The 24,286-nt window shown below is 58.3% G+C and overlaps 2 protein-coding genes across 9 annotated transcripts in view; one reads left to right on the forward strand and one right to left on the reverse strand.

The window, feature by feature from the left end:
• On the reverse strand, positions 1-17,872 carry Ca5a (carbonic anhydrase 5A). The gene is made up of 7 exons (XM_071604204.1): positions 17,716-17,872; positions 13,506-13,712; positions 7,248-7,366; positions 5,412-5,507; positions 5,238-5,300; positions 1,178-1,333; positions 1-163 (listed from the first exon to the last, which is right to left on the reverse strand). The coding sequence occupies exons 1-7, from the start codon at positions 17,870-17,872 to the stop codon at positions 29-31; spliced, it is 933 nt and encodes a 310-aa protein (XP_071460305.1). The 3' UTR covers positions 1-28.
• A 5,670-nt stretch (positions 17,873-23,542) lies between these two features.
• Positions 23,543-24,286, forward strand: part of Banp (BTG3 associated nuclear protein) — an 82,646-nt gene continuing 81,902 nt past the window's right edge. For all 8 annotated transcript variants that reach the window (XM_027932952.3, XM_071604949.1, XM_071604951.1 and 5 more), the window contains exon 1: positions 23,543-23,644. The gene's annotated coding sequence lies outside the window, so the exon portion shown is untranslated. The remainder of the gene's footprint in view (positions 23,645-24,286) is intronic.

Consider the following 24,286-nt stretch of genomic DNA (forward strand, 5'->3'; position numbering starts at 1 on the left):
ACTATGTGGACATGATGGTTCTAGGACCTCATCCCCACTTCAGTGGCCTGAAGGACGAGCGGACCCTCCGGCCCATCAGGGGCTGGCGTGGGCGACAGTTGTCCACCATGATCTCCTCCTCTTCACCGAGCGGGGAGAACAGGAGCTCCCGGAAGGCGGAGACCTGGAAGAGAGAGCCACGGAGAGTGCAGGGAGCTGTCCTGCCCCTGGGTCCCTCACACCTTGCACAGGCCCCTCCTACGCCAGATCCGGGATGGCCCTGTGTGGAGGACACTGGACGTGATGCCAGGCGGCTCCCAAGGGAAGGTCTTAGAGGGCATCACGATTGGCAGCTTGGTCTTTAAGGCCACTTTCTCTGGAGGAAACCATCTACCATATGAATACTCGAAAGCCCCGGGGACAGCCACAAGGACAGGAAGTAAGGCCCCCATCCAACAGCCAGCAGCCTCGTGCCAGCACCTGGGGATGAGTCCTCCAGCCCCCACCGAGCTGTCAGGAGGGAGCAGTTCCTGCTCGCAGGGCACCGTAACCCCACAAGGGACTGCAAGCAAGGACCAGCCAGTTCCTAAGCCCACAGAGACTTTGAGAGAAAATAAATACCCACTATCAGTGATTAAGTTTGGAGCTCTTTGTTACACAGTCATAGGTGACTAGCGCACACTGCCACTCCTCCACATCTGTGGGTTCTGCATCCTCGGATTCAACCAATGCAGAAGTTAAAACTACTACCCCCCAAAAAAATTCTGTCTGTACTGAACATGTACAGACATTTCCTCTGTTCCTTATCCCCGAACAAAAAAACCATTTACATGACACCTACATCGTGTTAAGTATTAAAAGTAACCGAGGGATGACTTGGGGTATATTGGGGACGTGAGCAGGTCCTGTGCAAACACTGGGCTCAGGGACTGCGAGGATCCAGCTATCCCCCCCCAACCCAACCCCAACCCTAACCCTAACCCTAACCCCAGCAGCTCCGTGTCAGGAGACCTGTGACAGGCGGAGCCCGGCTCCTTCTCCACCAGCCCACACAGCTGGGATTCCTCCCAGTCAGGGCGGGGCAGGGACATCAGTGGTGCCCGAGGACGAGCTCCAGGGTGCTCCTGCACAGAGCTTAGTGGAGCTGCCCCAGGAGGAGACCCCCACACAGGCCACGACCCCGTCCCAGCCCACTCACCTGGCTTGCAGCCACCTCGACGGGCTGCTTCTGGATGATCCAGGTGACAGATTCTGCCAGGGGCGGGGTGGTGAGGGAGCCCGAGTAGGTCCAGTAATCCTGGCAGGCAGGCAGCAGACAGGAGGGGCTGAAGGGGCCCATGGCCGCCCGCATGTCCTGGGAGCAAGAACCGGGGGCCATGGTGTCAGTGCTGGATCAGGGGAGTGGGGCGTCCGCCCTGCGTCGGGGGAGGTACTTCCCCAACAGGCCACTCTAGGCAGCTGCCACTGCCTCGTTCTGAAGCAGGGACAAGAGGTTTCCACCCAGACTCACGACTTCCCTGGAAAGCGCTCCTTCTCATGCCTCTGGCCATGGAAAGCTCACACTGCTCTACTGTGATGAAACACGGGGACGCGCTGGTCCCCACCGGCTTTTACCAAGGCAGCAGGGCACCTGCACGTCCCCCGCTGTGCAGCCATCTTGGGCTCTGGGACTGTGCCACCCTCCACACCCAACGCCATCCCACCCACCAGCTCCCCAAGGGAGCCCTGGTGTCTACCGTGCCCCTTGCTGGCTGGTGGTGACCACTCCACGTACCTCCCTGAGTGGAGGCCTGCGCTCGGTCGGTTGTGCCGGCCGATCCCCCTGAGCTAACGTCCTCATGTGTCATCCACACTGAAGTGGGGGCCCGCTTTCCTGCTCGGGCCTGAACACTGCAGTGTGGGACCCCACATCCTGGTCTTCTCACCGCAGAGGACCCCTCACCGGGGTGCCGGTCTGCTTCCCAGCTCCGGGGTTGCTGGTGCTGGGTGTCTTGGATGTGAGGGGTCTCGGGCGTGTGGCCTTCTGCCCCTGCACGTGTCCTCGGGGCTGGTCACACTGTGTGTGCATGTGTGAATGCTCTGGTCATGTTCCACTGCAGATGACCCCCCCACGTCAAGGCCCTTCCTCAAGGACCTCAAGGCACCTGGCCAGAAGGCGACACTGGGGCACCCGGTGTGTGGGGTGGCCATGGGGTGAAGGCGCCTACTCCAGGGTCCCACTGAAGCCAGATTTAAAGTCAGGTAGTCCGTGTAGTTAGGTAAATCGGGTCTAATATCGAGTAAGATCCAAAATGGAGGCCAGGTTGAGAATGAATTCCCGGAAAAGCAGAACAACTCTTGGAATGTTAATGAAGTCCGGGAAACGCAGGGCGACTCCTGGAATGTTAATGTCCCCAAGGCCCAGAGCCCATCCCAAAGAAGTGTTAATGAACAGCTCCCAGCAAACTTGAAGATGCTGACTCAGAAGTCCTTCCTGCCCAGATGACTTCTTTGGCCCACCTGGGCCCCACCCTTGGGCCTTCCCACCTACATTCAATCACTGAAGGAACTATAAGTGGGGAGACAACCGCACTTCCACGGATTCCATCTCTTGGTCCCCTTCTTCCTCCAGGAGAAGTCTTTTCTGCTGTCCTTTAATAAACCTCTACTTTCCACTCTGACCTGGCCTCGGCGTGCTTCTCTGGTGTTATACTTCAACATTGGGGAAGCGGTCAACAGCGGTAACACCACTGTCCTGGTCCATAAGCCGCTGTCCTACTTTCCTAGGATGGGCGTTCCACACGAAAGTCCACAGGACTCAGCCAGAGAGCGTGAAATTGGGGAGAAAAGGCAAAACTCCGGGGCAGGAGCAAAGGGCAGTGGAGGAGGGCGCAGCGGGAGGGCGCTGGAGCTGTGTGGGGGCCCAGAGGGCGGGCGCTGTGATGCAGGGCGTCTTGGTGGCTGGCTGTAGGTGGCACTGCCCTCGATGAACTGTCCCCACCTACTGGCTGTGTGCCCCAGGGCAGGTTCCTCGCCTCACTGACCTCTGGTTCCCCAAGAGGTGAGAGTCCTAACCCAGAGGAAGGACCCATGGGGCCATTTGAGAGATTGAAGATGAGACCATGTAGAGTGCTCTCATTTCCCTCCCAGCAAAATTTGGAGGTGCTGTGTCCCCGCTTGAGCCCAGGCAGGTTCCCATGGCTGGGTGGTGGGCAGGACGTCACAGAAGTGACGCGGGGTGGCTGTGGAAGCCAAGGCATGGAAGGGACCGTGAGTCCACCTGTCTCCTTCTTGAAGCTGTGCTCTTGAGGCCGGAGCACCCTGCAGAAGTGGTTGCCCTGAGCCGCTGTGCTTAGGAGGCCCCGGGGGAGGGCGGGAGCAGGGAGGGACACCTGGATCCCTGCCGTTGTCTCCCAGCTCTGGTGCTGGGCTCAGGGCAGCCTGGCCTGGAGGAGTGGTGGTGCCAAGTGACTGGTCTCCTGAGCTTGGAACCCCAGGGAGGAGTGGGCTGCTTCAGGTGGCCCCCCCTGGGGAGGGACTCACAGAGTACCCAGGGGTGAGTGGCACAGCAAGCCACCTGGCCCAGAGCCACTCCTACTACCGCCCAACCACTGGGAGTCAGAGTTGCCCTCCAGGCTGTGGTCTCCGAGTTTCAAGGACTCTCCAAGGGCACAACACTGGGGTAGCTAAGGAAAAGCACTGTTGTGACAAAGGCCACTGCAGCCAGGGGACTCAAACTCGGTGCTGAGTAGCAGTCCCCAGGCGTCAGGCAGCAGGTGTGGGTCTGCCCTCCCCTCCCCTGGGGACGGCCTGATCAGGAAGCCCAGGTGTGCCCCCTGCTGTGTCTCCACAGAGCGGGCATCCAGGCTCTGAGAGGCTCAGAACTGGTGGATCAGCCTCTGAAGGGCTGCCCCAGGGCTCTGCTCACACTGTGCTGCTGTGGGAATGCCCAGAAGTCGAGGCTTGCAGACCGGAAAGCTGGGCCAGGTGACCTTCAGGTGCCTCCCATCCCCTGACCTTGAGGCCCTCCAAGGCTGGCCTCCGCCTCGTAAAGTCCCCTCATCTCTGGAGTCTCAGCCTTATTCTTCGTGGGGAGACTGTGGCCCAGCCATCAGCACTGGAACCAGAACTAAGCCCCGGCAGCACTTCCTCGATAGTCCCCAACCCAGGTCTCCCTGGGGGTTTGCCCAGAACATTCTGTGTGAGCTCATGGGGGAAGCGCTCTGCAGACCCAGGGGAGGAAATCAGACCCCCATAAACATGGCTGTGCCGCCAGCTTTCTTCTTTCCCACCAAGAGGTGGAGCCCACCCTGCCCGGGTTGGGGGCTGGTTGGGAAACATCCGCACCCCAGGTTTATTCTGGCAGGGGCCTGGCACCTTGGCCTTGAGGCCCTCTGAGGGGGGAAGCGACCGGCTTGGAGGTCGGCACCAAGGGGAGGAGGTGGGAGATCAAAGCCTCTACGGCTGGCAAGGAAGGGGCTGCCTGGCTTTCAAGTGCAGCCACTCGGCCCTGCGGCCCAGGGGGAAGAGCCCCCGCCGCGCCACGCCTGCGGCCACCTTGGCTCCTTCCTCCTGGGGACTCTTTTGTTCGGTACTAAATAAATAAACCCTTTTCTTTGGAATTTCCACCTCTCCATCAAAGTCCTCTCTGGGCTGACCTTGGAGAAAAGCAACATTGTTCTCCTTGTCACCTTTCTGAGCCATGCCAGTGACTAAGGTGTGCAAAGGTCGCCTGTACGGACAGGCAGGACCAGCCGGGCCCGGGGCTGCTGGCCACACCACAGCTTCCCTTCCCTCTCTGGACTCCATGTTCTCCAGGACAGGGGTGATCTGAATTAAGACCTTCCCAGAGCATGCCCGGTGGCACAGTGTCAAGAGTGAGGTTCTGATTTGCTTTAGAAGGAACTTTATGACCAGTGGATGTCATCGCCTCGACCAAGCTAAAGATTTTTAAAAGCAAATCAGTGATGATAAGGGCAGTCCCACGGGCGGGCAGGAGTGTCCGACCCTCAGAAAGCTGCCTGATCCTGGGACACCCAAATCGACCCCAGCAGACGAGCTGAGGAAGAACGGGGTCTGGGGGCAGCAGTACAACTGCGAGCCCCTGAGGGGAGAGGTGGCCTCCCTCCCGGAGCCAGGCAGGACCCACTGGGAACCCCACCCCAGTCCCAGCACAGCGCTGGTGCCACATGCCCCTGCCACTGCACCCTCCCCGCCCACGGGGGCTCCTCTGAACAGTCTGCCCGTCCAGCTAGCTGCTCCCCAGACATGGAACTCACCTTGTGCTTTATTTCTGGCAAGACGTCCACCAGCCTCTGCAGGGCCTCGTGGCGGGCCCCCACCTGCACGGCACAGGCACAGACGTGAGCAGAGAGGGGGCTGAGAACACGCCTCTGTGCGGGGCTGTGAGAGGGGCCGCCCGCCCGGTGCTGCAGCCCTGCGGGTGCCCTTACCTGCAGGAACACGGCCAGCACGGCCAGGCCCTTCTCCCCCAGGACAGCTTCCTCGTAAGCTGGGTACTTCACAGCGTTCCAGTGAACCAGGTGCAGCTGAAACACAGCGGCCCGGTGTGAGCGTCGGGTGCGGCTGGAAACACCAGGTGCTCGGCCTCCATGGGGCCGACACAGGGGCCACTTCATCACGTTAGTGAATCGTGTTATGGCCGCCCGGCGCGCAGGAGGCCAGCACCCTGGGGCTCCCAGGCACTTGGCAAGGCCACAGGCATGGGGCAAGGCGGAGGCCACTGTGACTACAAGGTAGAAGAGGGCCACGGGATTACGCCAGACACAGCCCAGGACTGCAACAGGGCAAGTGGGTCCCAGATGCTGCCCCCTCCTGACCCTGGAGCCCAGCCCTGAACTTCGCCCGTGGCTCTAACACTCCTTCAGTTTCTGATGTAGGAAAATGGATCTGGGGTGGCGGACGTCTGCTGGACTCCACACCAGAGTTGGCAGATGAGACGGGTTTGCCTGGAGGCTGGGGGTGAGCTGGGGAGGGGTCCCTCACGGGAGTGGGAGTGGGAGGTTGGCCAGTGTCCAGGGGATGGTGTGGCTCCCCAGTAGGGCCTGGGCCTCTGTGCAGCTGGCCCTCTGCCTTGGGTGCTACACTGGGGGATTCAGACCACCGCAGATTAAAGGCCTTGGGTCAAGATGCTGTGTCTGGGCTGAAGGAGCAGAACTCTGGTGTGGGTGGCAGGTGACCTGCAGATGGCCTAGAGCCTACAGGACGGGATGAGTCCTGCGCACAGGCACATGATGGGCTTGAGCACCGGCGGGTTGGTACCCAAGGGTACTGGGGCCAGTGCCCTGCAGGACCCAGGGATGAGTGTTCGTGTTTCTGCTAAGTGCCTGGCTTAGAGGTGGCCCAGGCCTCGAGTCCCTGGGCTCCTGGGTGCTGAGGAGCCCTCTCTGGCCAGCACTGCACTCTGCCGAGGCACTGGGCCCATGTGCTCTTCGCGGACCTCACTCCCAGCAGGAGCCAGTTGCCTGGCCACGAGCCCCTGGGATCCAGGGTGTGTCTGACGCTGCCCACCTGGAGCTCCCCGTGGCTGGGGCTCAAGGCCCTAGAAATGGGGGCTGCAGGGCCCGCAGGCCCCCCTGAGTCATTCCCCTTCACAGACCCCCTCTTTGCAGCCAGGTTTGCCTTCCCACCTGACCTCCACACCCCAGAGACGGCCAGCAGGGACCAGGCCCAGCCTGACTCGGAGACAGCCCCGTGGGTCCCCTGCTCTCACTTGTTACCCTGGCAGTCGAGGAACACTCAGGGGAGGAGGACCACAGCCCACCCTGCAGTGCCTCTGTGTGCAAGAGCAGAGGTGACAGCAGGCAGAGCTCAGGCACACATCCCCCATGGGCACCGTGGGACAAGATGAACCAAACCAACCCGTCACTTGGGAGGCACACAGATTCAGGGTTCAGTGGGGACAGTGGTGTGACCAGTGGACAAGGCAGTGTGGTACTCACAGGGTGGAGATGGCAGCCTCATGGATGCTGGTCCAGTTCTTTCTGTGTCTGAAAGTCACCACTGACCACTCCACTGTGATGATCATCACCATTCAGACCCCCTGTCTCTTCTTCTGCTAACTGAGCATGCCTGCATCACCCTCCTCTTTGGACAATGGTGTGATAAAGTGGGTGGTGGATGCTAACTGCTCTGCCCGGAGCACTGAAAGTCCTGGGTCCCAGGAAGTGCCTCACATCTGGGCATCTGGGAAGGCTGGCATCTGCAGGAGAGCCTGGCACATGGAAAACACCGGGACTCGCGCTGCCTGGCCCACGTCACCTACGAACCTCGGCCGGGTACACGTGGCCGTCCACCGTGTGCTCCGAGCCCCGCTCGTCCACTGCTCCCCAGTGGAAGTGGAACTGCCTCAGTCTGTAGTGGTTTTCCAAAGGCCCCCCGCTGATCCCTGCGAATGAAAGCGCAGTTTGTGACTCTGAGTTCCCCTCGGGCTACGGTGGTGCTTGCCGCACCATCTGCCTCTTGTACAAGTTCGCTCTGGAGCTTGGTGCCTTGTTGGAGGGACAAGCTGACGGGCAGGGTTTACTCTTTCTGGTCCCCTCTGCCCACCACCTCGCCAGCGCAGGCTGACCCTGTTTACAGAAAACGCTTGAATGCATGCAGGCGCCGCACGCGGCCGGCCTGCAGACGGCAGTGAGGGCCTCAACTCCTGCACAGGGCAGAGGCACCCGAGATGCACACCTGTCCCATAAGTTTCTGGGATTTTCTTTAATTAAAAAGGAAGTTTAAGTCCTATCACCAAGTAACTCAATAACACAACACACAGAGAGCAAGGCCTTTCCGGGAACACGCTCTGGGGAGCAACGTGCCACCTGCTCACAATCCCCATCCCACACAGCTCTGTTTAGTCCAGGCCCACCACTGAACCAGGCGACACGAGCACTCCTTTCTAAGTCACCTGAGACACTCGCTGTGGAGGCCACGGCTCTTACCAGCAGGCCTGGGAGCACTGTTCTCCACCAGCACAGTGCCCAGGGTGGCCTCCTCAGGAGCTCGGCTAGCTTGGCACTCAGGCTCAGAACACAGCCTGGATCCCTGGGGGAACTGGCTCCACAGTCCAGGGCAGGGCTGGGATCTGCACTTCGGCAGACTCCTGTGGTTCAACCCTAGTTGCTGCTCATGTGGAGGCAGTCGGGCTTCTCCTTTTCAGCCGGAAGGAGTGCCGGGTGCCCGGGGACGGCCACTGCGCGGTACTGGCTGCAGAGCTGGGGAGTGGCTCTGGCAGCTCGCGGGGCCCGGCTTCACCCGCTGCACAGTGTGCTCTGCATGGCCCTCCCGGGCCTTGCTGCTGTCAGGTCCCGGAGTGGCCAGCACAGGGGAATGTCCCTGGGTGAAGGATGCCACGGAGCACCCAGTGCATTTGTCCTCACAGGAAGTCCTCGCAGCAGAAGGCATGGGGTGTGAGCCGCCGCGGCTGGCCAATTCTGCCAGGCCAGGAGAGCCCCCTGGAAGGGATAGCAGTCCTGGCCACCCCAGGATCCTCACGGCACCAGATGCACCTGTTAGCCACAGGGGGGCGAGCTGGAGGGACCACGGGGACAGCCGCGCGTGACAGCATCGTCTCTATGCTGACGCCCTGGACAGCTGGACTGGATGCAATCTGGTGGATGCAGTTGACAAGGCCCAGCCAAGGGTCACCCTGTCATATCTCAGGGCAAGGCCCCTTTCTCTTTCCACCCGGTTCAGCACTTAGTTCAAGGAAGGGTCCTTGAAGGTGCCCGTGGACCCCTGCAGGTGAAGGAAGGAATGGGAATGGTCCTCGACTTGTTTGTCCAGTCACCCAGCCACTGGATAAGCAGGTCTGTGTGTCACAGTGGGATTTTGCCTTTTTCCTGGCAGCTTGGGAACTGTGTAGGATTTCTAGAAGAATCCACAGGACACTACAAGTACTCAAAGACTGGACTGGCAAGTCGACTTTGCCTCCAACTTGCTGTGTGATCTTGGGCAGGTGGCTTAGCTTCTCTGAGCCAGATCATCTCTACCTCTAAAAGGAGGCCTGCTGGCAGGAAAACGGAGACACTGTCACTTTGTGAGATGCTGTCAGGTGATGGTGACGATGCTGGTGGTGACCACACATCACAGAGCCTTTCAGGACTCCAACTCCTTCACTATTTTTTAAAAAGAGCTGCCAGCTGTTGCTCGTTGTCCCCTCCAGCTCACACATCCTAGGACCCTGGGTAGGCACAGGAGCAGGTCTCCCTAAGGAATGATGTCCCCAGAAAAGCATGGGTCCTGCACCAGCTGGACGCGGCTGGACTTCCACCAGCAGGGCTTACCCACAAAGTCGCCCGGCCCTCCTTCCTGGTGGGGACCGCTGGGCGCTTTGGCTCTGCCGTGTCCGGAGGCAGAGGAAGGGCTTGGCTCTGCGGCCGGCTCTATCCTCCAGGGCCTGCAGCTGGGTTAGGAGAAACAGGAGTCACCTAGACCTGCCGAGCAGCGGAGAGCAGGAGCAGAGCCCAGAGACAGGGAGGTGCAGGCGACTGCCGAGCCCTGCCCTCCTCAGGGACATGAAGCCCTGCAGGTCGGCCTGGACCCCAGAAGGCTGGCTCTGGCCCCTGCAGCAGGACGACGCGGGGCCTGGATTTGTGAGCACTCTTCCCCAGAGGCCCAGCTGCCCAGAACGCTTCACAGAAACGCCTCAGCAGCAGCAAAACACAACACCCATTTAAGTAAGAAACTTTCAGTCGGAGTCTGTCCTTTGGGATCCTGGGCACCTTCCCATGGCAAGGCAGGATGCTCCTCCTTCACGGGGCCTGTTCTGCAGACGGGGCGGGCGTCTGCTCACTTGCGTGTAAACAAGGGTCTTGATTGAAACCATGGTTACCCCGGGCTGGAGACCCAGCCAGCTCGCACACACACCAAAAACCAAAACAGAACAACAACAAAAACTGCTGCGTAATTAAATAAAAACAGGGGAGACACCTGCGCAGCTCTGCTGGGAGGGCGTGTGAAAGGCTGGCCTGGTCTCCCCAAGTCTCTGTAAGGAAACGGGCTGAGGGTTCCTGGGTCTTGGGCTGGGCTGGAGCGCCCCCTGGTGGCACGTAGGTGGAAAGGGACCAGGAAGGGGGGGCCTTCCAGGAGAAAGGGCGGGAGCAGAAGCACAGCCCTTGCTGGACAAGGCCAGGAGGAGCCTCTGCAGCTAAAGCCGGGGAGCGGCGGCCAGGGAGGGGCCACAGCTTGGGCATGTTCAAGTTGGAACAGAAGATTCTCAGCGTGACAATGTCTCCAAAATTAGGACTGACTGGCAAGACAGCCACCAGCCAGTGGCCAGGGTGTTTATTTAAAGACTGGAAATCCCTGTTCTGTGGCTTTCTGCCGTCAGCACCCTGCGGCGCAGTGTCAGGACTGGGTCTCCAGGCTCACCTGGCTCCTCCACTGGGAGCCTGGTCCAGGAATCCACCCCTCCCGGCCTTGGCTCCCCTCTCACTGGCCAGGGTCTCGTGTCCCGGGTTCTCCGCGTGCCCTCCCCTGCTCACGCAGGTCAAGCGGTGCAGGACTCTCAGTGCGTGCTGTGAGCGCGGCTAGCTGGCAGGTCCGGAGCGCCTCTGCCCGGGCACTGGGCAGGGACCTTTGTGGACCCAACAGACTGACCCGCGCTCTGACCCGCAGAGCAGCCTAACTGCAGTCGGGAAACTGAGGCTCAGGGAGTTGTCACCTGCCCAGGACCCAGTGACCCGAGCCAGGTCTGCTGATCCCCCAGCTTTCACAGCAGGCTTCGAGCCAAGTGCCACTTGCCAGTAAGCTGAACCCAGCCTGAGGCCACAGACTCAGATGAAACGATTTCTGACTGACCCTTCAGAGTGCTGCTCGGTGTCAGGGCAGTCCTTTAGTTCAAAAAGAGGTTCTCAGGGGAAGGGCTCTAGCGTGCCAGCCCCACTCCACACCCTCCGTCAGCAGGCTTTGGCACTGGTGGCCTCAGATAATGCAGCCTCTGCTGCCACCAGGACGCTGCTGACAGTACCCACAGCTCAGGGCTTTTACCAGAATAAGCAGGCTTTGGACAGACCCTGCGGTTTTAAGGCTAAACACTGGAATAAAAGAAGCTGGGCTTGGGGTGCCCGCCTGTAATCCCAGCTCCTGGAGAGACTGAGGCAGGAGGGTCCACGTTCAAGGCCAGCCTGAGCCACTTAGCCAGACCTTGTCTCAAAATACAAAGGGCTGGGGTGTGGCTTGGTGAAGTGCCCTAAGCTTCAATCCCAGGACTTGCTAAAGACAAAACAAGATGGAAGACCGTGAAAACTCCACATCACGCCGTGCCACAGGGGGCCACCAGGGGGCCAAGTGGCCATCACAGGGCAGAGGAAGGTCTTCACAACTCTCCCAGGCCCGTGAGGGCCACAGCTGGGGGCCAGGGCTTCACCTGTGCTGGCCTGGCAGAGAGGCCCTCCCAGAGCTCCAGAACAGGAGCTCACGTGCCCCGGGGAGTCAGCTCCGAGGCCGTCAGTGTCACCTCTGGTCTGAAAGCCAGGTGGACTTGAGCCCAGCCTCTGGGGCCATGTGGTGAGGTCCGCTCTGGCTACATCTTCATGGAACATGAAGGCAGAGGCCCAGCTGCAGGTGTGGCCTTGCCCGGTGCCTGTCACGAGTGGGAGCCCAGGGAACAGCAACACTGCTGTCAGAGCCGCCGGGGTTGCCACCACTGAGGCCACTGCACTGTCACCCAAGCAGAGACTTGCCATTGCCACAGCCCCTGCCCCCCAAACAGGAAGGAAGCAGAGACATGGATGGAGAAGCACACCTTAGGAAAGCGTCCGTCAGAAGGCACCTGGCCAGCTGTGGACATGTCAAAGGAGAAACCTGTCACTCAGCACCGAGCTGTGCATACGCTCAGTACTGTGGGACGACTTCCAGCAGCCTGTGCTCTGCGGGGACAGAGAAGGAGAGAGTGACGGGAACAGGGTCAGGAGTGTTATGCCAGCCAAGGAGGGCTGCTGTGGGGGACCTACACTACACTGGCCAGGACACAAGGACAGCCTCCTGTGGGGGTGACGTCCCAGCTGAGCCCCAAGGAATGAGTCTGTGTTCATTAGGTGAAGATGGAGACGGTGCTAGGGAGAGAGGACAACAGGGGGAAGGAGAGCAGGTCGCATAGACAGATGGACGTTCCATGGGGCTGGACGTGGGGTCTGTGCAGAGGACACTCGGGAGGTAGGGCTGGGGGGCAAGAAGGAGCCTGCGGTGGCCAAGCAACGGGAGCCTCAGGCGCTGGATGTTGAGTCTGCACAAAGTGGACATGTCACGCGTGAGGACGCACCCGTGTCTGCCCTGGGCTGTGGAGCCAGGTCCCCCAGTGACGCATGCTCTGTTCCAAGCCTGGGTGTCGAGTAGCTGAGCTCTTGAGCAGGCCACCCTGGCACTGTGCCGGTGGAGCACATTGTCCCCAGGCCTGCTGGTAGAGAGCCGTGGCCGCCACTGTGAGTGTTTTGGGGACTGAGAAAGGTGCTCAAGGTCCCTAGTGGCTGGCGGGAGGAAACCACGCAGCGTGGACTCGGTCTCCCATCCCGGGCAGCAGTTGGCAAGAGCGGGTCAGCACTTAGCAGGGGTCCTCGACGCTGGCTGGGGCCCATTTTACACAGACAGGAGTAGCTACACAGTGGCTGCGGCCTAACAGCAGGGGCGCTCTGGTCACAGGAGGCCGCCATGTCCCGGGGACCTCCTTCTTACTCTGTTCACTCCTGCGGTCCTGAGGGGAGTCACTTGCCTCTGCTCTTGGCCACAGCTTGCTCCAGGGCTGGGTCATCCCCCGGCTAGCCAGAGTCACTGTGATCCACTCAGCCCAGGCCGGTGGCCGAGGCTGGGACTGCAGCTTCAGCCCAGGACTGTGGCTGACTTGCTGGGAGGGGTCTTTGCTGCTTGCTCTGAGGGAGGTTGAACTTTCACCTTTGCCACCCTCAGGAAAGTCATGGCCCAGCCCAAGGCAGCCTGAGGCCACCAGAGAGAGCAGAGCCCAGAGAGGGTGCTGAGATGCAGGCTGTGGGGCTACACACCCCGGACATGGCCCTGTCCTGGGGACGCAACGAATTTCCCTCTTTGCTTAAGCCAGTTGGAGTTGTGTGTCTGCCACTTGCAATAGGAAAGAAGCCGTAATTAATGTGGGAATTCCTCACGCACAGAGCAAAAAGGAGCCCAGAGGCTGCTGGGGTGACAGGGTGCCATCTGGCCTTGGCTGGTGGCTGGGGGTCTGAGCTTCCCAGCTCTGCGCTCAGCGGCTTCACCTGAGAAGTGGCACCCGCAGTGTGCCACCAGGCCGCCTGGCTCTGACCTCTGCCCAGCCTAGAGGGAGCTGCTCCACCTCAGCAAGGCTCGTCCCCTTAAACCTGCGTTTGGGCAGGTGAAGGGGCCTCCCCTCCTCAGGGGGCATCATCTCCCTGTCCCCGGCCCCTTCCCTCAGTCTTCCTGGGCCTCCTGTTCCCTGCCGACACGGTGTCAGGAAGGAAGGGTACTGCTCTCATCCCCCCTTCCTAAACTTGTGACCCCACTCATGGTGCAACAGAAGAGGAGACAGACCCCCAGCCAGACAGACTTACCTGACTGCTCAGCAGCATCGTCAAATTCTACCTGGAAGAAGTAGCCGGTGTTCCAGATGCACCGACAGGACGCGGGGTCATAGGACACTCTGAGTGGCTGCAGATGGGGGTCGTAGACACTGTCCCTCCGCTGGATGTTGATGGGAGATTGCCTGGTGCCCTCTGACTTGGAGACCTGGCCTAGGGACACAGGGAGACAGACCCTGACTGAGCCACTGGATGGAGATGGCGGACACAGCCCAGGGCCTGCGCAGGGGAAAGCCGGCGCAGCAGGGAGCCCGGGAGTCCCCAGGCCACCCGTCTGCTAAGCCCTATGTGCCTTCCCGGGGCCCTTCACTCAGGCGCTCTGGACCCCGAGACTTGGAACCTCCTTCCCGCCCAGAGTGGAGACTCTGCCCGCATGTGCTAGGAGGGCCTCGACCTGCGTGCACTGTCCAGAGTGTGGCCACGGGGAGCCCAGCAGGGGCCTGGGGAGGGCAGGCCACACAGTGCATCGGGCCCTGTCCTGTGGGAAGGGTCACAGGACGTACGCCACCCGCAGGAGTAGCCTCGGGAGCTCAGCAGGGTTGCCCCTCACTCCAGGTCCACCCCCACGCGTCTTGAGCTTGATTTTAAAGGAAGATCCAGGATCAGGAATATTTCGGAGGGGCTGGGGGTGTAGCTCGGTGGCAGAGCGCTTGCCTCGAACGTGCGAGGCACTCCGTCCGCCTCCCAGCACCACATATAAGCAAGCCAATAAAATAAAGGTCCATCAACAACTGAAAAAAAAATAAAAAGAATATTTCAGAAAACACAGAAAGGTTTGTAGGAGAAAAAGAAGCTGCTCAGGGCTGCTCCCCAGGTGGAAGGGCCCAGGCTGCTTTCTGGGGAAATGCCCTCATAGAGAGGTTTTTTTTTTTTTTAAGTTGTAGGTGGACATAATACCTTTATTTATTTATTTATTTATTTTATGGGGTGCTGAGGATCCAACCCCATGCCTCACATATGCTGGGAAAGTGCTCACCACTGAGCCACAGCCGCAGCGCACCCCCCTGCCCCCCCCATTTTTTTAAATGAACAAAATGAACGAGGATCCTATTCTGCATGTCATCTGGTAAGCACCAAGAGCTCATCTGATGGTGAAATAACAACGGTGCGATTTTGGTGTTTTTTGTTTTTTTTTTTCCCCAGTGCTGGGGATGAACCCAGGGCAAGCGCTAAACACGGAGCCACCCCCAGCCCAGGGATTACTTTTTAGTGATGCACTTGCACTACACACTGCTTAGGCCCTTGCTAAGCAGCCGAGGCTGGCCTCGAACTTGGGATCCTCCTGCCTCTGCTTTCTGAGCTGCTGGGATTCCAGGTGTTTGCTGCCATACCTGGCTATGCCTTGATTTTTAAACCGGATTCTTTAGTGATGATATTTAGAATTTTCCCAACTTTTCATAAATTTAAACAGCTGTAATGAAGTTTGTCTTAGTTCTCTGTACACTCATCTGGATTATTTTCTTTCCTATAAACTCCTACCCACAGAGTTGAGGGTCAAAGGGCATCTTCAGAAAAATTCTAGAAAACTAAGAATTAAGAATTATAGTCCTACTGGGACCATCTCTCCCACCCTGAGAGTCTAATGGCTAGCGCTGTGTTTTGTTCTTTAACATACTGATGAACTGTTTTTAGGAGGTGGTGTTTAACAAGTAAGCATCAGAGGCCAGTAGGACACATCACACTTTTCTAAATTAGACGTAAAGATTGTAGAAATGTAGAGTGTTTATTCTGAGATTACATATTTTCTACTTCGGTGATAAAAGTCCCTCTTGGGGACTGGGGATGTTGCTCAGGTGGTGGAGTGCTTGCTCTGCATGCACAAGGCCCTGGACTCAGTCCCCAGCACCACAAAAATAAATGAATAAATAAAACAGAAAAGTCCTTCTTGTGGGAAATGGTGGTGGTGACGGTAGGTGGGTTTTCTGCTTTATGTTCCAGTTTTCCTTCCTGCTTTCCCACCGCAGGTGACGTGCATGGCAACCGTGGTGTCTCTAACCAGAGTGTGAGCAGGCCCTCTGCCCCTTCATATGCCCGTGCTTACATGGCCTCTGACACACTAGTGCTGGGTGGAAAGCCCTGGCGTCGTTGGCCACCTGCCCTTTACAGACCCGGGAACTAGCCCCGACTGAGACCCAGCCTTCTTGCGTCCCTGCTGAATGGCTGCCTTGGCTCGCCAGCTCTTGGTGGCTGGCAGTGGAAGCTACCCACCCTGCCCTCCACTCTCCCAAGACCTGAAGTTCCACCATTAGAATCGGGTGCCTGGTTTCCCTCCTGAGGGGCCCTATTTCAAGGAAAGTTCGGTAAATGAAGAGGTGAGGTGATCAGTGACCCTCACCCTCGCAGGAGGCAGCTGGGAGAGGTGAGGACGGTGGGACGTGGAAAGTGCACCTAGTGGGCAGTGGCTCTCGGCCTGGGCAGTGAGAGCCTTCTGCAGGCCTTTGGCTCTTTCAAGAGAAGATAAAAATGCAGAATTCATGCGAAGCCTCCAGTGTCCAAGTGCCGTTTTAAATGCTTTAAACGTGCCAGGCAGAGACACTGGGCCCCGAGCCGGCTCTGCCTGCTCCCCGGTCAGCACTCCCCAGATGCCGTTTTCTGGAGTGTGGGGACGAGGATTACAGTGTGTAGGGGCGCACCTCTGCAACAGGCCTACCGAGGTCAGCTAGGGCAGCGTGCACTGGGACGCACTGCAACAGTTATGGACACATACTTGCCCCTGCTCTTGCCTCACGCCCCGCAGAGACGCTGCACGCCACAGAAAGCGACCAAGGCTGCTCCGGGGAGCGGCCAGGCCTGTGGTTGGCAGATACATCCACGAGGGCTCCTAGCAGCAGCTGCCCTCCAGCGGGTAGTCGCTCGGCCAAGCACTGCCCCATGCCTTCCCAGGAAGCGCCTTACTTCATTCTTCCAACACCGTTGTGCGGTGAAAGCTGTTATTAACTACCTTTTACAGGTGATAAACCTCAGGCTCAGAGAGGTTAGGATGCTTGCCCAGGGGCACACAGCTACAAGGTGATAGGGCCAGCATTCTGATCTGGTGTTCTGGTGCTGTTGAGGGGTATGCTAAGAAGAGAAGGGAGGATAGGTTTGAAGGTGTCTGCACTTCAGGCAAGTGTATTTTGAACAGCCTCCAGCACCTGCAATCACATTTCTGTGGGCGAGGAGCAGTGTCCCAGGCTGGCCCAAAGCTGTTCGTGGAAGTCACCTCTGGGAATCAGTGTTGAGGGGCCCGGGGAGATCCACATTCTGCATTAGTGTCTTCCCTTCCCTGTTGAGACCTTAGAGGCAGGTCTGGGGTGGGGCCCAGGTGATGCTACTACTCTAGGGACCCCATGTGGAATGTCCCTGTTGCTGAAGGGACAGGGGTTGGGGATGGGACAGTGAAGGGGGGTAATGAGGTTTCTGCTCCAGACCCTTCTGTGTGGGGTGCAGACGTGGCTCTCCTCTGCCTGCTGACTCCCAGAAGCCCCACAGAGCAGCTACTGACCAGAGTCCTCCTGAAGTTGGACCAGGAGTGCCCAGGGATGGCGTCCCCCCTCAGGCCAAGTGCCCCCACCGCAGGCCAAAGTTGCCTCCCAGCGGAGCCAGTGCAGAGCCCAGGGGCTCCTGTGGTTTCCAGATGGGGTTCAACATCAGGTTGGTGTCCCTCCGGGGCAGCCCTGGAGAGGCTGGAATGTCCACCCGGAGTCTGATGTGCACCAGGTTTTCACGCTTGTCGTGCCCCTGTGCCTGGGACACAGCATCCAGGCATGCCTGTTTTACGGATGCGGGCACTGAGGCTCAGGGCTGTGGGTCAGCCCCCCGAAGTGTCACTGGTGCCATCTCCAGTGGGTCTGCCCAGGAGCCCCGCCTTCTCTTGCAGGAGCAAGTGAGATGCTGGAGTTAGAACAGAACCTACAGCCGTGGACGCAGGCCCTGGGTGCACAGAGGAAGCATCTAAGTAAGACGAGAAAGAGGAAGGGCCCATCCAAGGTCGGGAGCACTGAGGACCCCTTGTCCCCAGCAGCACATCCTCCTGCTGACCCAGGAAATGGAGGGTAAATGACCTACTCAGGGTCATCAAATGCAAAAGAGACAGCAGAAATCTCAAACCAAGCTGGCTTGCTTGGGACGCTCTCATTTTGGAAACTTTCCTGCGACTCTACAGACTTCCAGCAGCAGCCGGGGCGCCTGCAGAGCTACTCACCTGCCTCATTCTGACTTCTCTGGGTGCAGGAACGCTGGGAGCACCATCGTGCTGGCCTTGCTGCATGACCTTGGGAAGTTCCCCACATCTGCTTGACCAAGAAGGCCACAGCTGAGGGCTTGCAGGGGTCCCTCCCCAGCACCGTGACCCTGAACATCTCTGGCTGTTCCCCAAGGAGGGCGACTTCCCCTTCTGACCACGCTTTGGTCAGGACAGTGAGTGAGGCATACCGCCTCTTTGAGGAGCTCACCCAAACCCCTGAGATGGTTAAATTTCAATCCGTGCCTGTCCCAGATTGTTGTGTGAGATGGTGTGTGGTTTGGCTCGGAGTGCATGCATGGGGACAAGTGGCCTTCGCTGGGGACACACAACTCAGGTCACTGTGCTCTGGTCTGGTAAACAGCTTGGTGAGTCCACCAGGGAGTTAGAAAACGTGATGGGGAGCTGCTGTGAGCACAGGAGGATGGGAGGGCGGGTGGACGGGCAAAGTCCCGGTTCCCTGTGGTATTGACCTTGGTTTGGAGCCACAGGACACTCAGCAGCAGGCACAGGGCTCTGTTGGGTGCGTGAGCTAAGATGGTAGGGGCAGAAGCTCAGGAGTGGGGCCAGCTGCAGGCACAGGGAGACGCAGCAGGTGAGCAGGTGGCCTGTCTGCTCGGGGCTGCTGGGGCTGCTGTGAGGCCCCTTTCCACTAAACAGACACGACTCGATGCCAGCCATCCCCCTGGAGCAAGAGCCCGTGGGTAGCGCCTCTTGTCTCAGCATAAACACCAACAGTGCTGCTCTCAGGCATGAAAGGGTCTGCATGTGGATGGCAGGTTGTTTGGTCACCCTGGCCACATGGCCCGTGATGTTTGACGATGCCAGGCCACAGGAAGACTGCCCGGCGTGCCAGCGTTTGCTGCTGTGATTGCTGCTTCTGGTGTCAGCCTGTGGTCTCGGGGAGGGCGGGGATTCCGGAACCCTAGAGCAGCAAACCTCCAGGATGAGCCAGAGGAAGGGCTGTCACTTGGGCCCGGTGCTTCCAACAACCCTTCTCACAGCGTGAGCTGTCCTCATACAGCAGAGCCACCTCTGGGCTACCTCTTCTTCCACAGGGGCCTTTGCAAGTGCTCGACTTATTCACTAATGTCAGCGCCAGTGTCCTGTCTGTGAAGGCCCCTGCACTGCTGCAGGAAGCCCTCTGCAAGCCCTCCTGGGGCTGCAGGCTAAGTGCTTTGTCTTGTCGAGGCCCAGTTGGCCCAAGCCAGCAGCTGGCCTCTCACTGTGATGAGCTGTCAGCTGCCCTCTGCAGCCTGTCCCTGGCCACTCCACCATCCACAGTCTCCCTCTTTGAGGCCGACGACATCCATGCAGTCCTTGTGGGTCTGGGTCTTCCTTCCTGCCCTGTGGTCTTCCTGGCAGGTCTCTGCTTTGCTTAGAAAATATCCGTCATCTTGTCCCTCCCCTCCTGACAGGTGCCTCTTACACACCACCTCAGGTGCTGTGGCCGTACTGACAGAAATCTCTGTCCTGGAAAAGGATGAACAGTGCACATTCAGACCCCTGAGATGTCTGGAGCAGCTTGGAAGTGGACCGCGAAGACCGCCTTGCCCAGGGTGGACTGCTTTAGTGACCTCCCAGTGCGGCCCTCTTGTTTCATGCAGGTAGATCTACACCCATAGCCATTTAATAATTTATCCTAATAATCTTTGTATCAGTGCATAGTTCTTTAAACATGACAGAATATTCCACTGAAAGATGTACCGAAATTTATTCAATGACTAGCTCAACAGATGAGAATGTTATTTTGTTTTTGGTCTTGTACATGACACTGTCCTAAACATCTCTGAATGAGATTCCTAGCTGGGACACTTATGGGTCAGAGGACAAATATGCTTCAACTGTGATATTCGTGCTGAGTTACCTTCCTGGAGATTGTCTCTCACCCACTCCCTTTGCATTTCAACCAAGAGCCTTCATGTTTACCCAACCAGACACCTTTAAATTCCTGTGTCTACCTTGCGCACAAAGTGTCATTCAGTGGGCTTCACAGGTCTATAATTTTCTGCTAGAGTTGAAAATTCTCATGTGGAGTTGAAACGGTTAATTTTATGTGTCAACTTGACTGAGTCGTAGTGCCTAGAACGTTGACCAAATATTATTCTGGATGTTTCTATGAAGGTGTTCTCTATATAGTGCAATTAACACTTAAATCTTAGTGGATTTCAATAAAGCAACTTACCCTCCATTATCTGGGTGGGTCTCATGCAATCGGTTGAAGGCTGAAGAGAAAGAAGACGGATTGCCCTGAACAAGAAGGAATGTGGCCAGCAGCCTGACTTGGACTTGAACCCCTTCCTGAGTCTCTAGCTGCCTGCCCTCCCTGTCCAACTTGGACTTGTCGAGCCTGCACAACTCTGCACCCATGCTGTTCTGCTGCCTGCAGACCCTGACGCTGCAGGGCTAACGGAAACTACAGGGCATTTTTCGATGGAGAAGGGGCGGTCCCGAGGTCTTTCCTTTCTGCTGGTGTGAGGCTTTCTTCATCCTCAGCCCAAGAGCTTAACTCAGAGCTTCTCTAGGTTTGTGTTTTCTGAAATGGAGTTTGTGGGCCCAGACAGTGTTTCAAAGTGCAGGGAGAAGAAACGGAACTTCTATTTTTATTTTCTCTGATCTTTTGAAATGTTCTGTTTTCCAAGTGTTTCACAGAGCACAGAGATGGAGCACAATCCACCTCGCACCTCACTCGCGAGATGACTCATCCATCAGTCCTCCTTGATCGACGCACAGGCTGGAGAGCTTTCTATGGAAACAACTGAGTGGCCAGGGAAGTTGGGAGCCCACTCTTCGACAGCAGCCCTAAATTTCCCTGCATCCCTCTTGTCAAGGGGCAGTTCATTCTTTTTTAAATTTATTTTTATATTTTATTTTTAGGTGGACACAATCTCTTTTTTTAAATTTATTTTTTAGTTTTAGGTGGACACAATATCTTTATTTTATTTTTATGTGGTGCTGAGGATCGAACCCAGTGCCTCATGCATCCAGCCACATCTGGAACCCCTTTTGCTTTTTACTTTGGGTCTAAGTTGCTTAAAGCCTCACTAAGTTGCTGAGGCTGGCTTTGAACTTGCCATCCTCCTGCCTCAGCCCCCTGAGCCGCTGGGATGATGTTGGGTGCATCACTGCTCCCAGAGAAGTGTTTATTTTTATGTGACAGAAATGGAAATCCATTTCTACATGCAACCGAATGCTCCCCTGACAAACCCAAAGTGCAGTTACATCCTAGTTAAAAACAAATAGCATAGACCCGCATTGGATTAAAATTTTCCAGACACATGGACATTTCTTGGTGGGTTTGCCGGCTCATTTCTTCTCCCCTGGATTTTTTCATAGCATGATTTTGGGTGCACACCTCTGTTGACTTTGCAGACCACACACCTGTTCCCTCTGCCATCCATGCCCAAGGGATGCTTTGTAGCAGCAATGCTACAAAAATAGAAAAAAAAAAAAATAGAAGGATATAGGGCGCTTCAAGCTGTCACTTGCCTGGCTGAGGTGCTGGCTCAACTGCAGTCTGTCCCACGTTTGAAGGGCAGCAGGGAAGGTGGGAAACCCGGCAGCCAGCAACCCAGAGTGAAGAGCTTCCTGTGCTGCTGTAAGCACTCAGCCTCTCCTTCTGGAAGGTGTGTCAACAACTGCTGGAGGAAAGGACCACCAAATGGACACATCAATGTGGACACTGGTGTTCCTGTGCATTCAGGCATGAGCTCAGGACAAAGGCTACTGATGCCGGCGATAGTTAGGCCCTGTCCGCTGCTAACTTCCTCTGAGTTTCCCCTGTCCACATGGCTCAGGGGTGGGCTGACCCCATTCTCTGACATACTTCAGGCTCAGCCAATCAGGACAGCATTGCCAGGTGACCTGAGCAATGGGAATTTTGCAGAAATGAAGGAGAAACAGGCATTTTCTCTCCAAGGAGATTTATTAAGGTAGCCAAGTATGTGTGTCATTGCTGGGGACCCTTCTCAAGACTCTGCCCAGCAATGGGAAAAAACAGAGTTCAGAGATGGGAGGGATGGAGAGCAGACTGAGATACTCTTATCTGTCTCTCTCTCCCCTCACCTGGTGCAAGGGGTTTGGTTGAACCTTCAGGACATCAGCACTAGCATCTTCAGGTCAGGCGTGGGGCAGGGTTGTAGATGTCTTCAGGGAACCTAGGGAGCCTCATGAGTCATCCCTGCTGAGAGCCGCTCCAGGTGATAGTTGATAACAGGATAACTGACCAGGAAGCCAGCATTTGTTTACCAAGAACCATGAAGCACAATTTTAGAAAGAGAAGGCAATCAGACTGTTCACACCATGTGGGAGCCTGTTCACACCTGGGACCTGAGGCCAGTCAACAGTGGTAACTGTGAACACTTTCTTAGCAGGACACAAAGTTTCACAAAAACACTTGAGGGGGCGTGTAACTGTGCTTTATGCCTGCAGTCAGCACCTCCCAACAATCTGAAGTAACACACAACCCCCCTCACCCTGAGGGTGAAAAGCAAGCAGCAGCTCCAGGTGAGCTGTGACTGAGATGGCGGCTATGGCATGCCCACACAGTCCAGGGGGCTGGGGTCAGCAGGACCAGTCAAGCAGGCTGCAGGCCCAGGAAGCGGCCCAAGGCCTGAGGAACTGAGCCCTGCTTCTGCATGAGTTAGTCCAACTTATATTCAAGATGGATGCTGAGCAACAGGATTCTAGTTCACCGGATTCTAGACCCAGCCTCTCCCCTTTCAGCAGGAGATCTTGCTTAGCAATTTCTCTCCTTTCTTTGACCCTCCTCCTGGCCTCTGGAGAGGACTGGTCCCTTTTAAACACCACTGTCTGTCCAGCACCCATGGTCCCTTCCTTGGAAGGTCTTTAAGGTGCTTTTGCTGTTAAATGCCCAGGACCAGCCTGTGTCTGAGCCTCAGGATTATTCTTGGCCCTTAACCTGAACAGTGGCCAAGGCTCGGTGTTCTCCTGCGAGGCCTACGGTTCGGACAGTGGGGAGATCGCTGGGCCCCAGCATTATTCCAGGGCGTCCTGAACCTGGATGGTCGCAGGGCCTGGGTGCTATTCTGGGAAGGAGGCTTAACCGTGGCGGCTGGATCGGGCCCCAGCTTTGCCCTTTCTGCACCGCGGGCGGAGTCCAGGCGGAGGACCTGCTTTCCGGGCGACAGGGGCTCCGAGGCCTCTCGTCAGTCGCCAGCACGCGGGGCGGGGACGCGAGGAGAGCGAGGGCGCGACCCCGGCAAGCGCGCACTCGGTCACCGCGGGTTCACATTCCACGGCGCACTTGCCCGCCACACAGGAGGTGGGCGAGCACCAAACTCAGGCGGACCCCGAGGCTCACAGCGCAGCCCAGCGCGCGTGACTACAAGTCCCAGCAGCCCTAGGCGCGGGCGCGGGACGCGGTGGCCGGACTCCGGAGGGACTACAAGTCCCAGCATGCACGGCGCGTACGCGGGGACTACGAGTCCCGGGACGCTTTGCGCGGGCGGCGCAGGGCATCCTGGGATGTGTAGTCGTCGGGGGAGCCAAAGCCTATTCACTTGGTCCTGGAGAGGATGCACATTTCTCACACTGCCTGCTGAAGCGATTTCTCCCGCACTGGCGAGCAGCCCGGGCGTAAGACCGGGAAGTCGGCGTTCCAGGGAGTCAACCCTTACAGGCGAGAGGGACGCGTGCGCATGCTCATCAAGCACATTCCAGCGCCAGCGCGCGCAGAAGATGCCAGCGCAAGCCCCGCCCCCGAGGTCCCAGACCCGCCCCAGCCCCCTGGGAGGCTGCGCGGAGGGTGGGGCGCGGGGCGCGGGGAGGTGCTCGCGGCGCCTGCGCTGAGCGGCGGCTTCTCTCGCGAGGACGGACGCCATTATCGCATCTCCCCGACAAACACCACGAGAATTCCGCAGCCCACACGGTAATTGCAGCTCCCGCAGCCGGTCGCGCCTCCACTCCCCCTTCCCGCGGGGCGAGAGCGAGAGCGAGATCTCTGTCCGCCCCCGCCCCGCCCCGCCGCGCCAACGGCCGCTAACGGCCGCTCTTCGGGGCCGGACGGGGGCCGGGCGGTGTCCGCCGTCGCGCCCGGGAGCGGGGCGCCGAGCTCGCGGGCCCGCGTTCGCCGCGGCCGAGTCCGCGCGCCCCCGCCGCCCACGGTCCGCGCCCGGTCTCCTGGCCGCCCGCCCTGCGCTGGGGCCCGACCGCGCGGCCCGAGGCCTCGCGTGGGGCCGCCTCGCTTCCGGTGCGGCCGTCCGCGGCGCCCGGCGTGCGCGGAGGGCGGCCCGGCGCCCGAGTGCGCCCGCACGGCGGCATTGTTCTGCGGCCGCAGCGCTCCGCTTCCTGGGCGGCCCTGTCGCTGCTGTTCCTAGCGGCCGCCTCTTCTCCCTGCATTTTCTGCTCCCGTTGGCTCCTTACACAGTGGCTCCTCCGTGCGGCCTCCCCGGCCCTCTACCTCTGTCCGCTTCAGTCACTCCTCAGCCCTGCCCAGGTGCCGTCCCGTAGTTTCCCTTATCTGCACCTGGCTGGCTTTGACCGTGCCTTGCATCGCTTCAGTGGGAGCCTC

The sequence above is a fragment of the Marmota flaviventris genome, chromosome 18 (genome assembly GCF_047511675.1).
Source record: "Marmota flaviventris isolate mMarFla1 chromosome 18, mMarFla1.hap1, whole genome shotgun sequence".
NCBI classification, from domain to species: Eukaryota; Metazoa; Chordata; class Mammalia; order Rodentia; family Sciuridae; genus Marmota; species Marmota flaviventris.

Coding starts and splice junctions, on each gene's coding strand:
- Ca5a (XM_071604204.1), bottom strand. CDS start 17,872: ATGTTCAGGGTCACGGTGCTGGGGAGGGACCCCTGCAAGCCCTCAGCT. Junction 13,713..17,715: donor GAGAAGTCAGAATGAGGCAG/GTGAGTAGCTCT, acceptor CCAGTGGCTCAG/TCAGGGTCTGTCTCCCTGTG. Junction 164..1,177: donor TCGAGGTGGCTGCAAGCCAG/GTGAGTGGGCTG, acceptor TCTCTCTTCCAG/GTCTCCGCCTTCCGGGAGCT.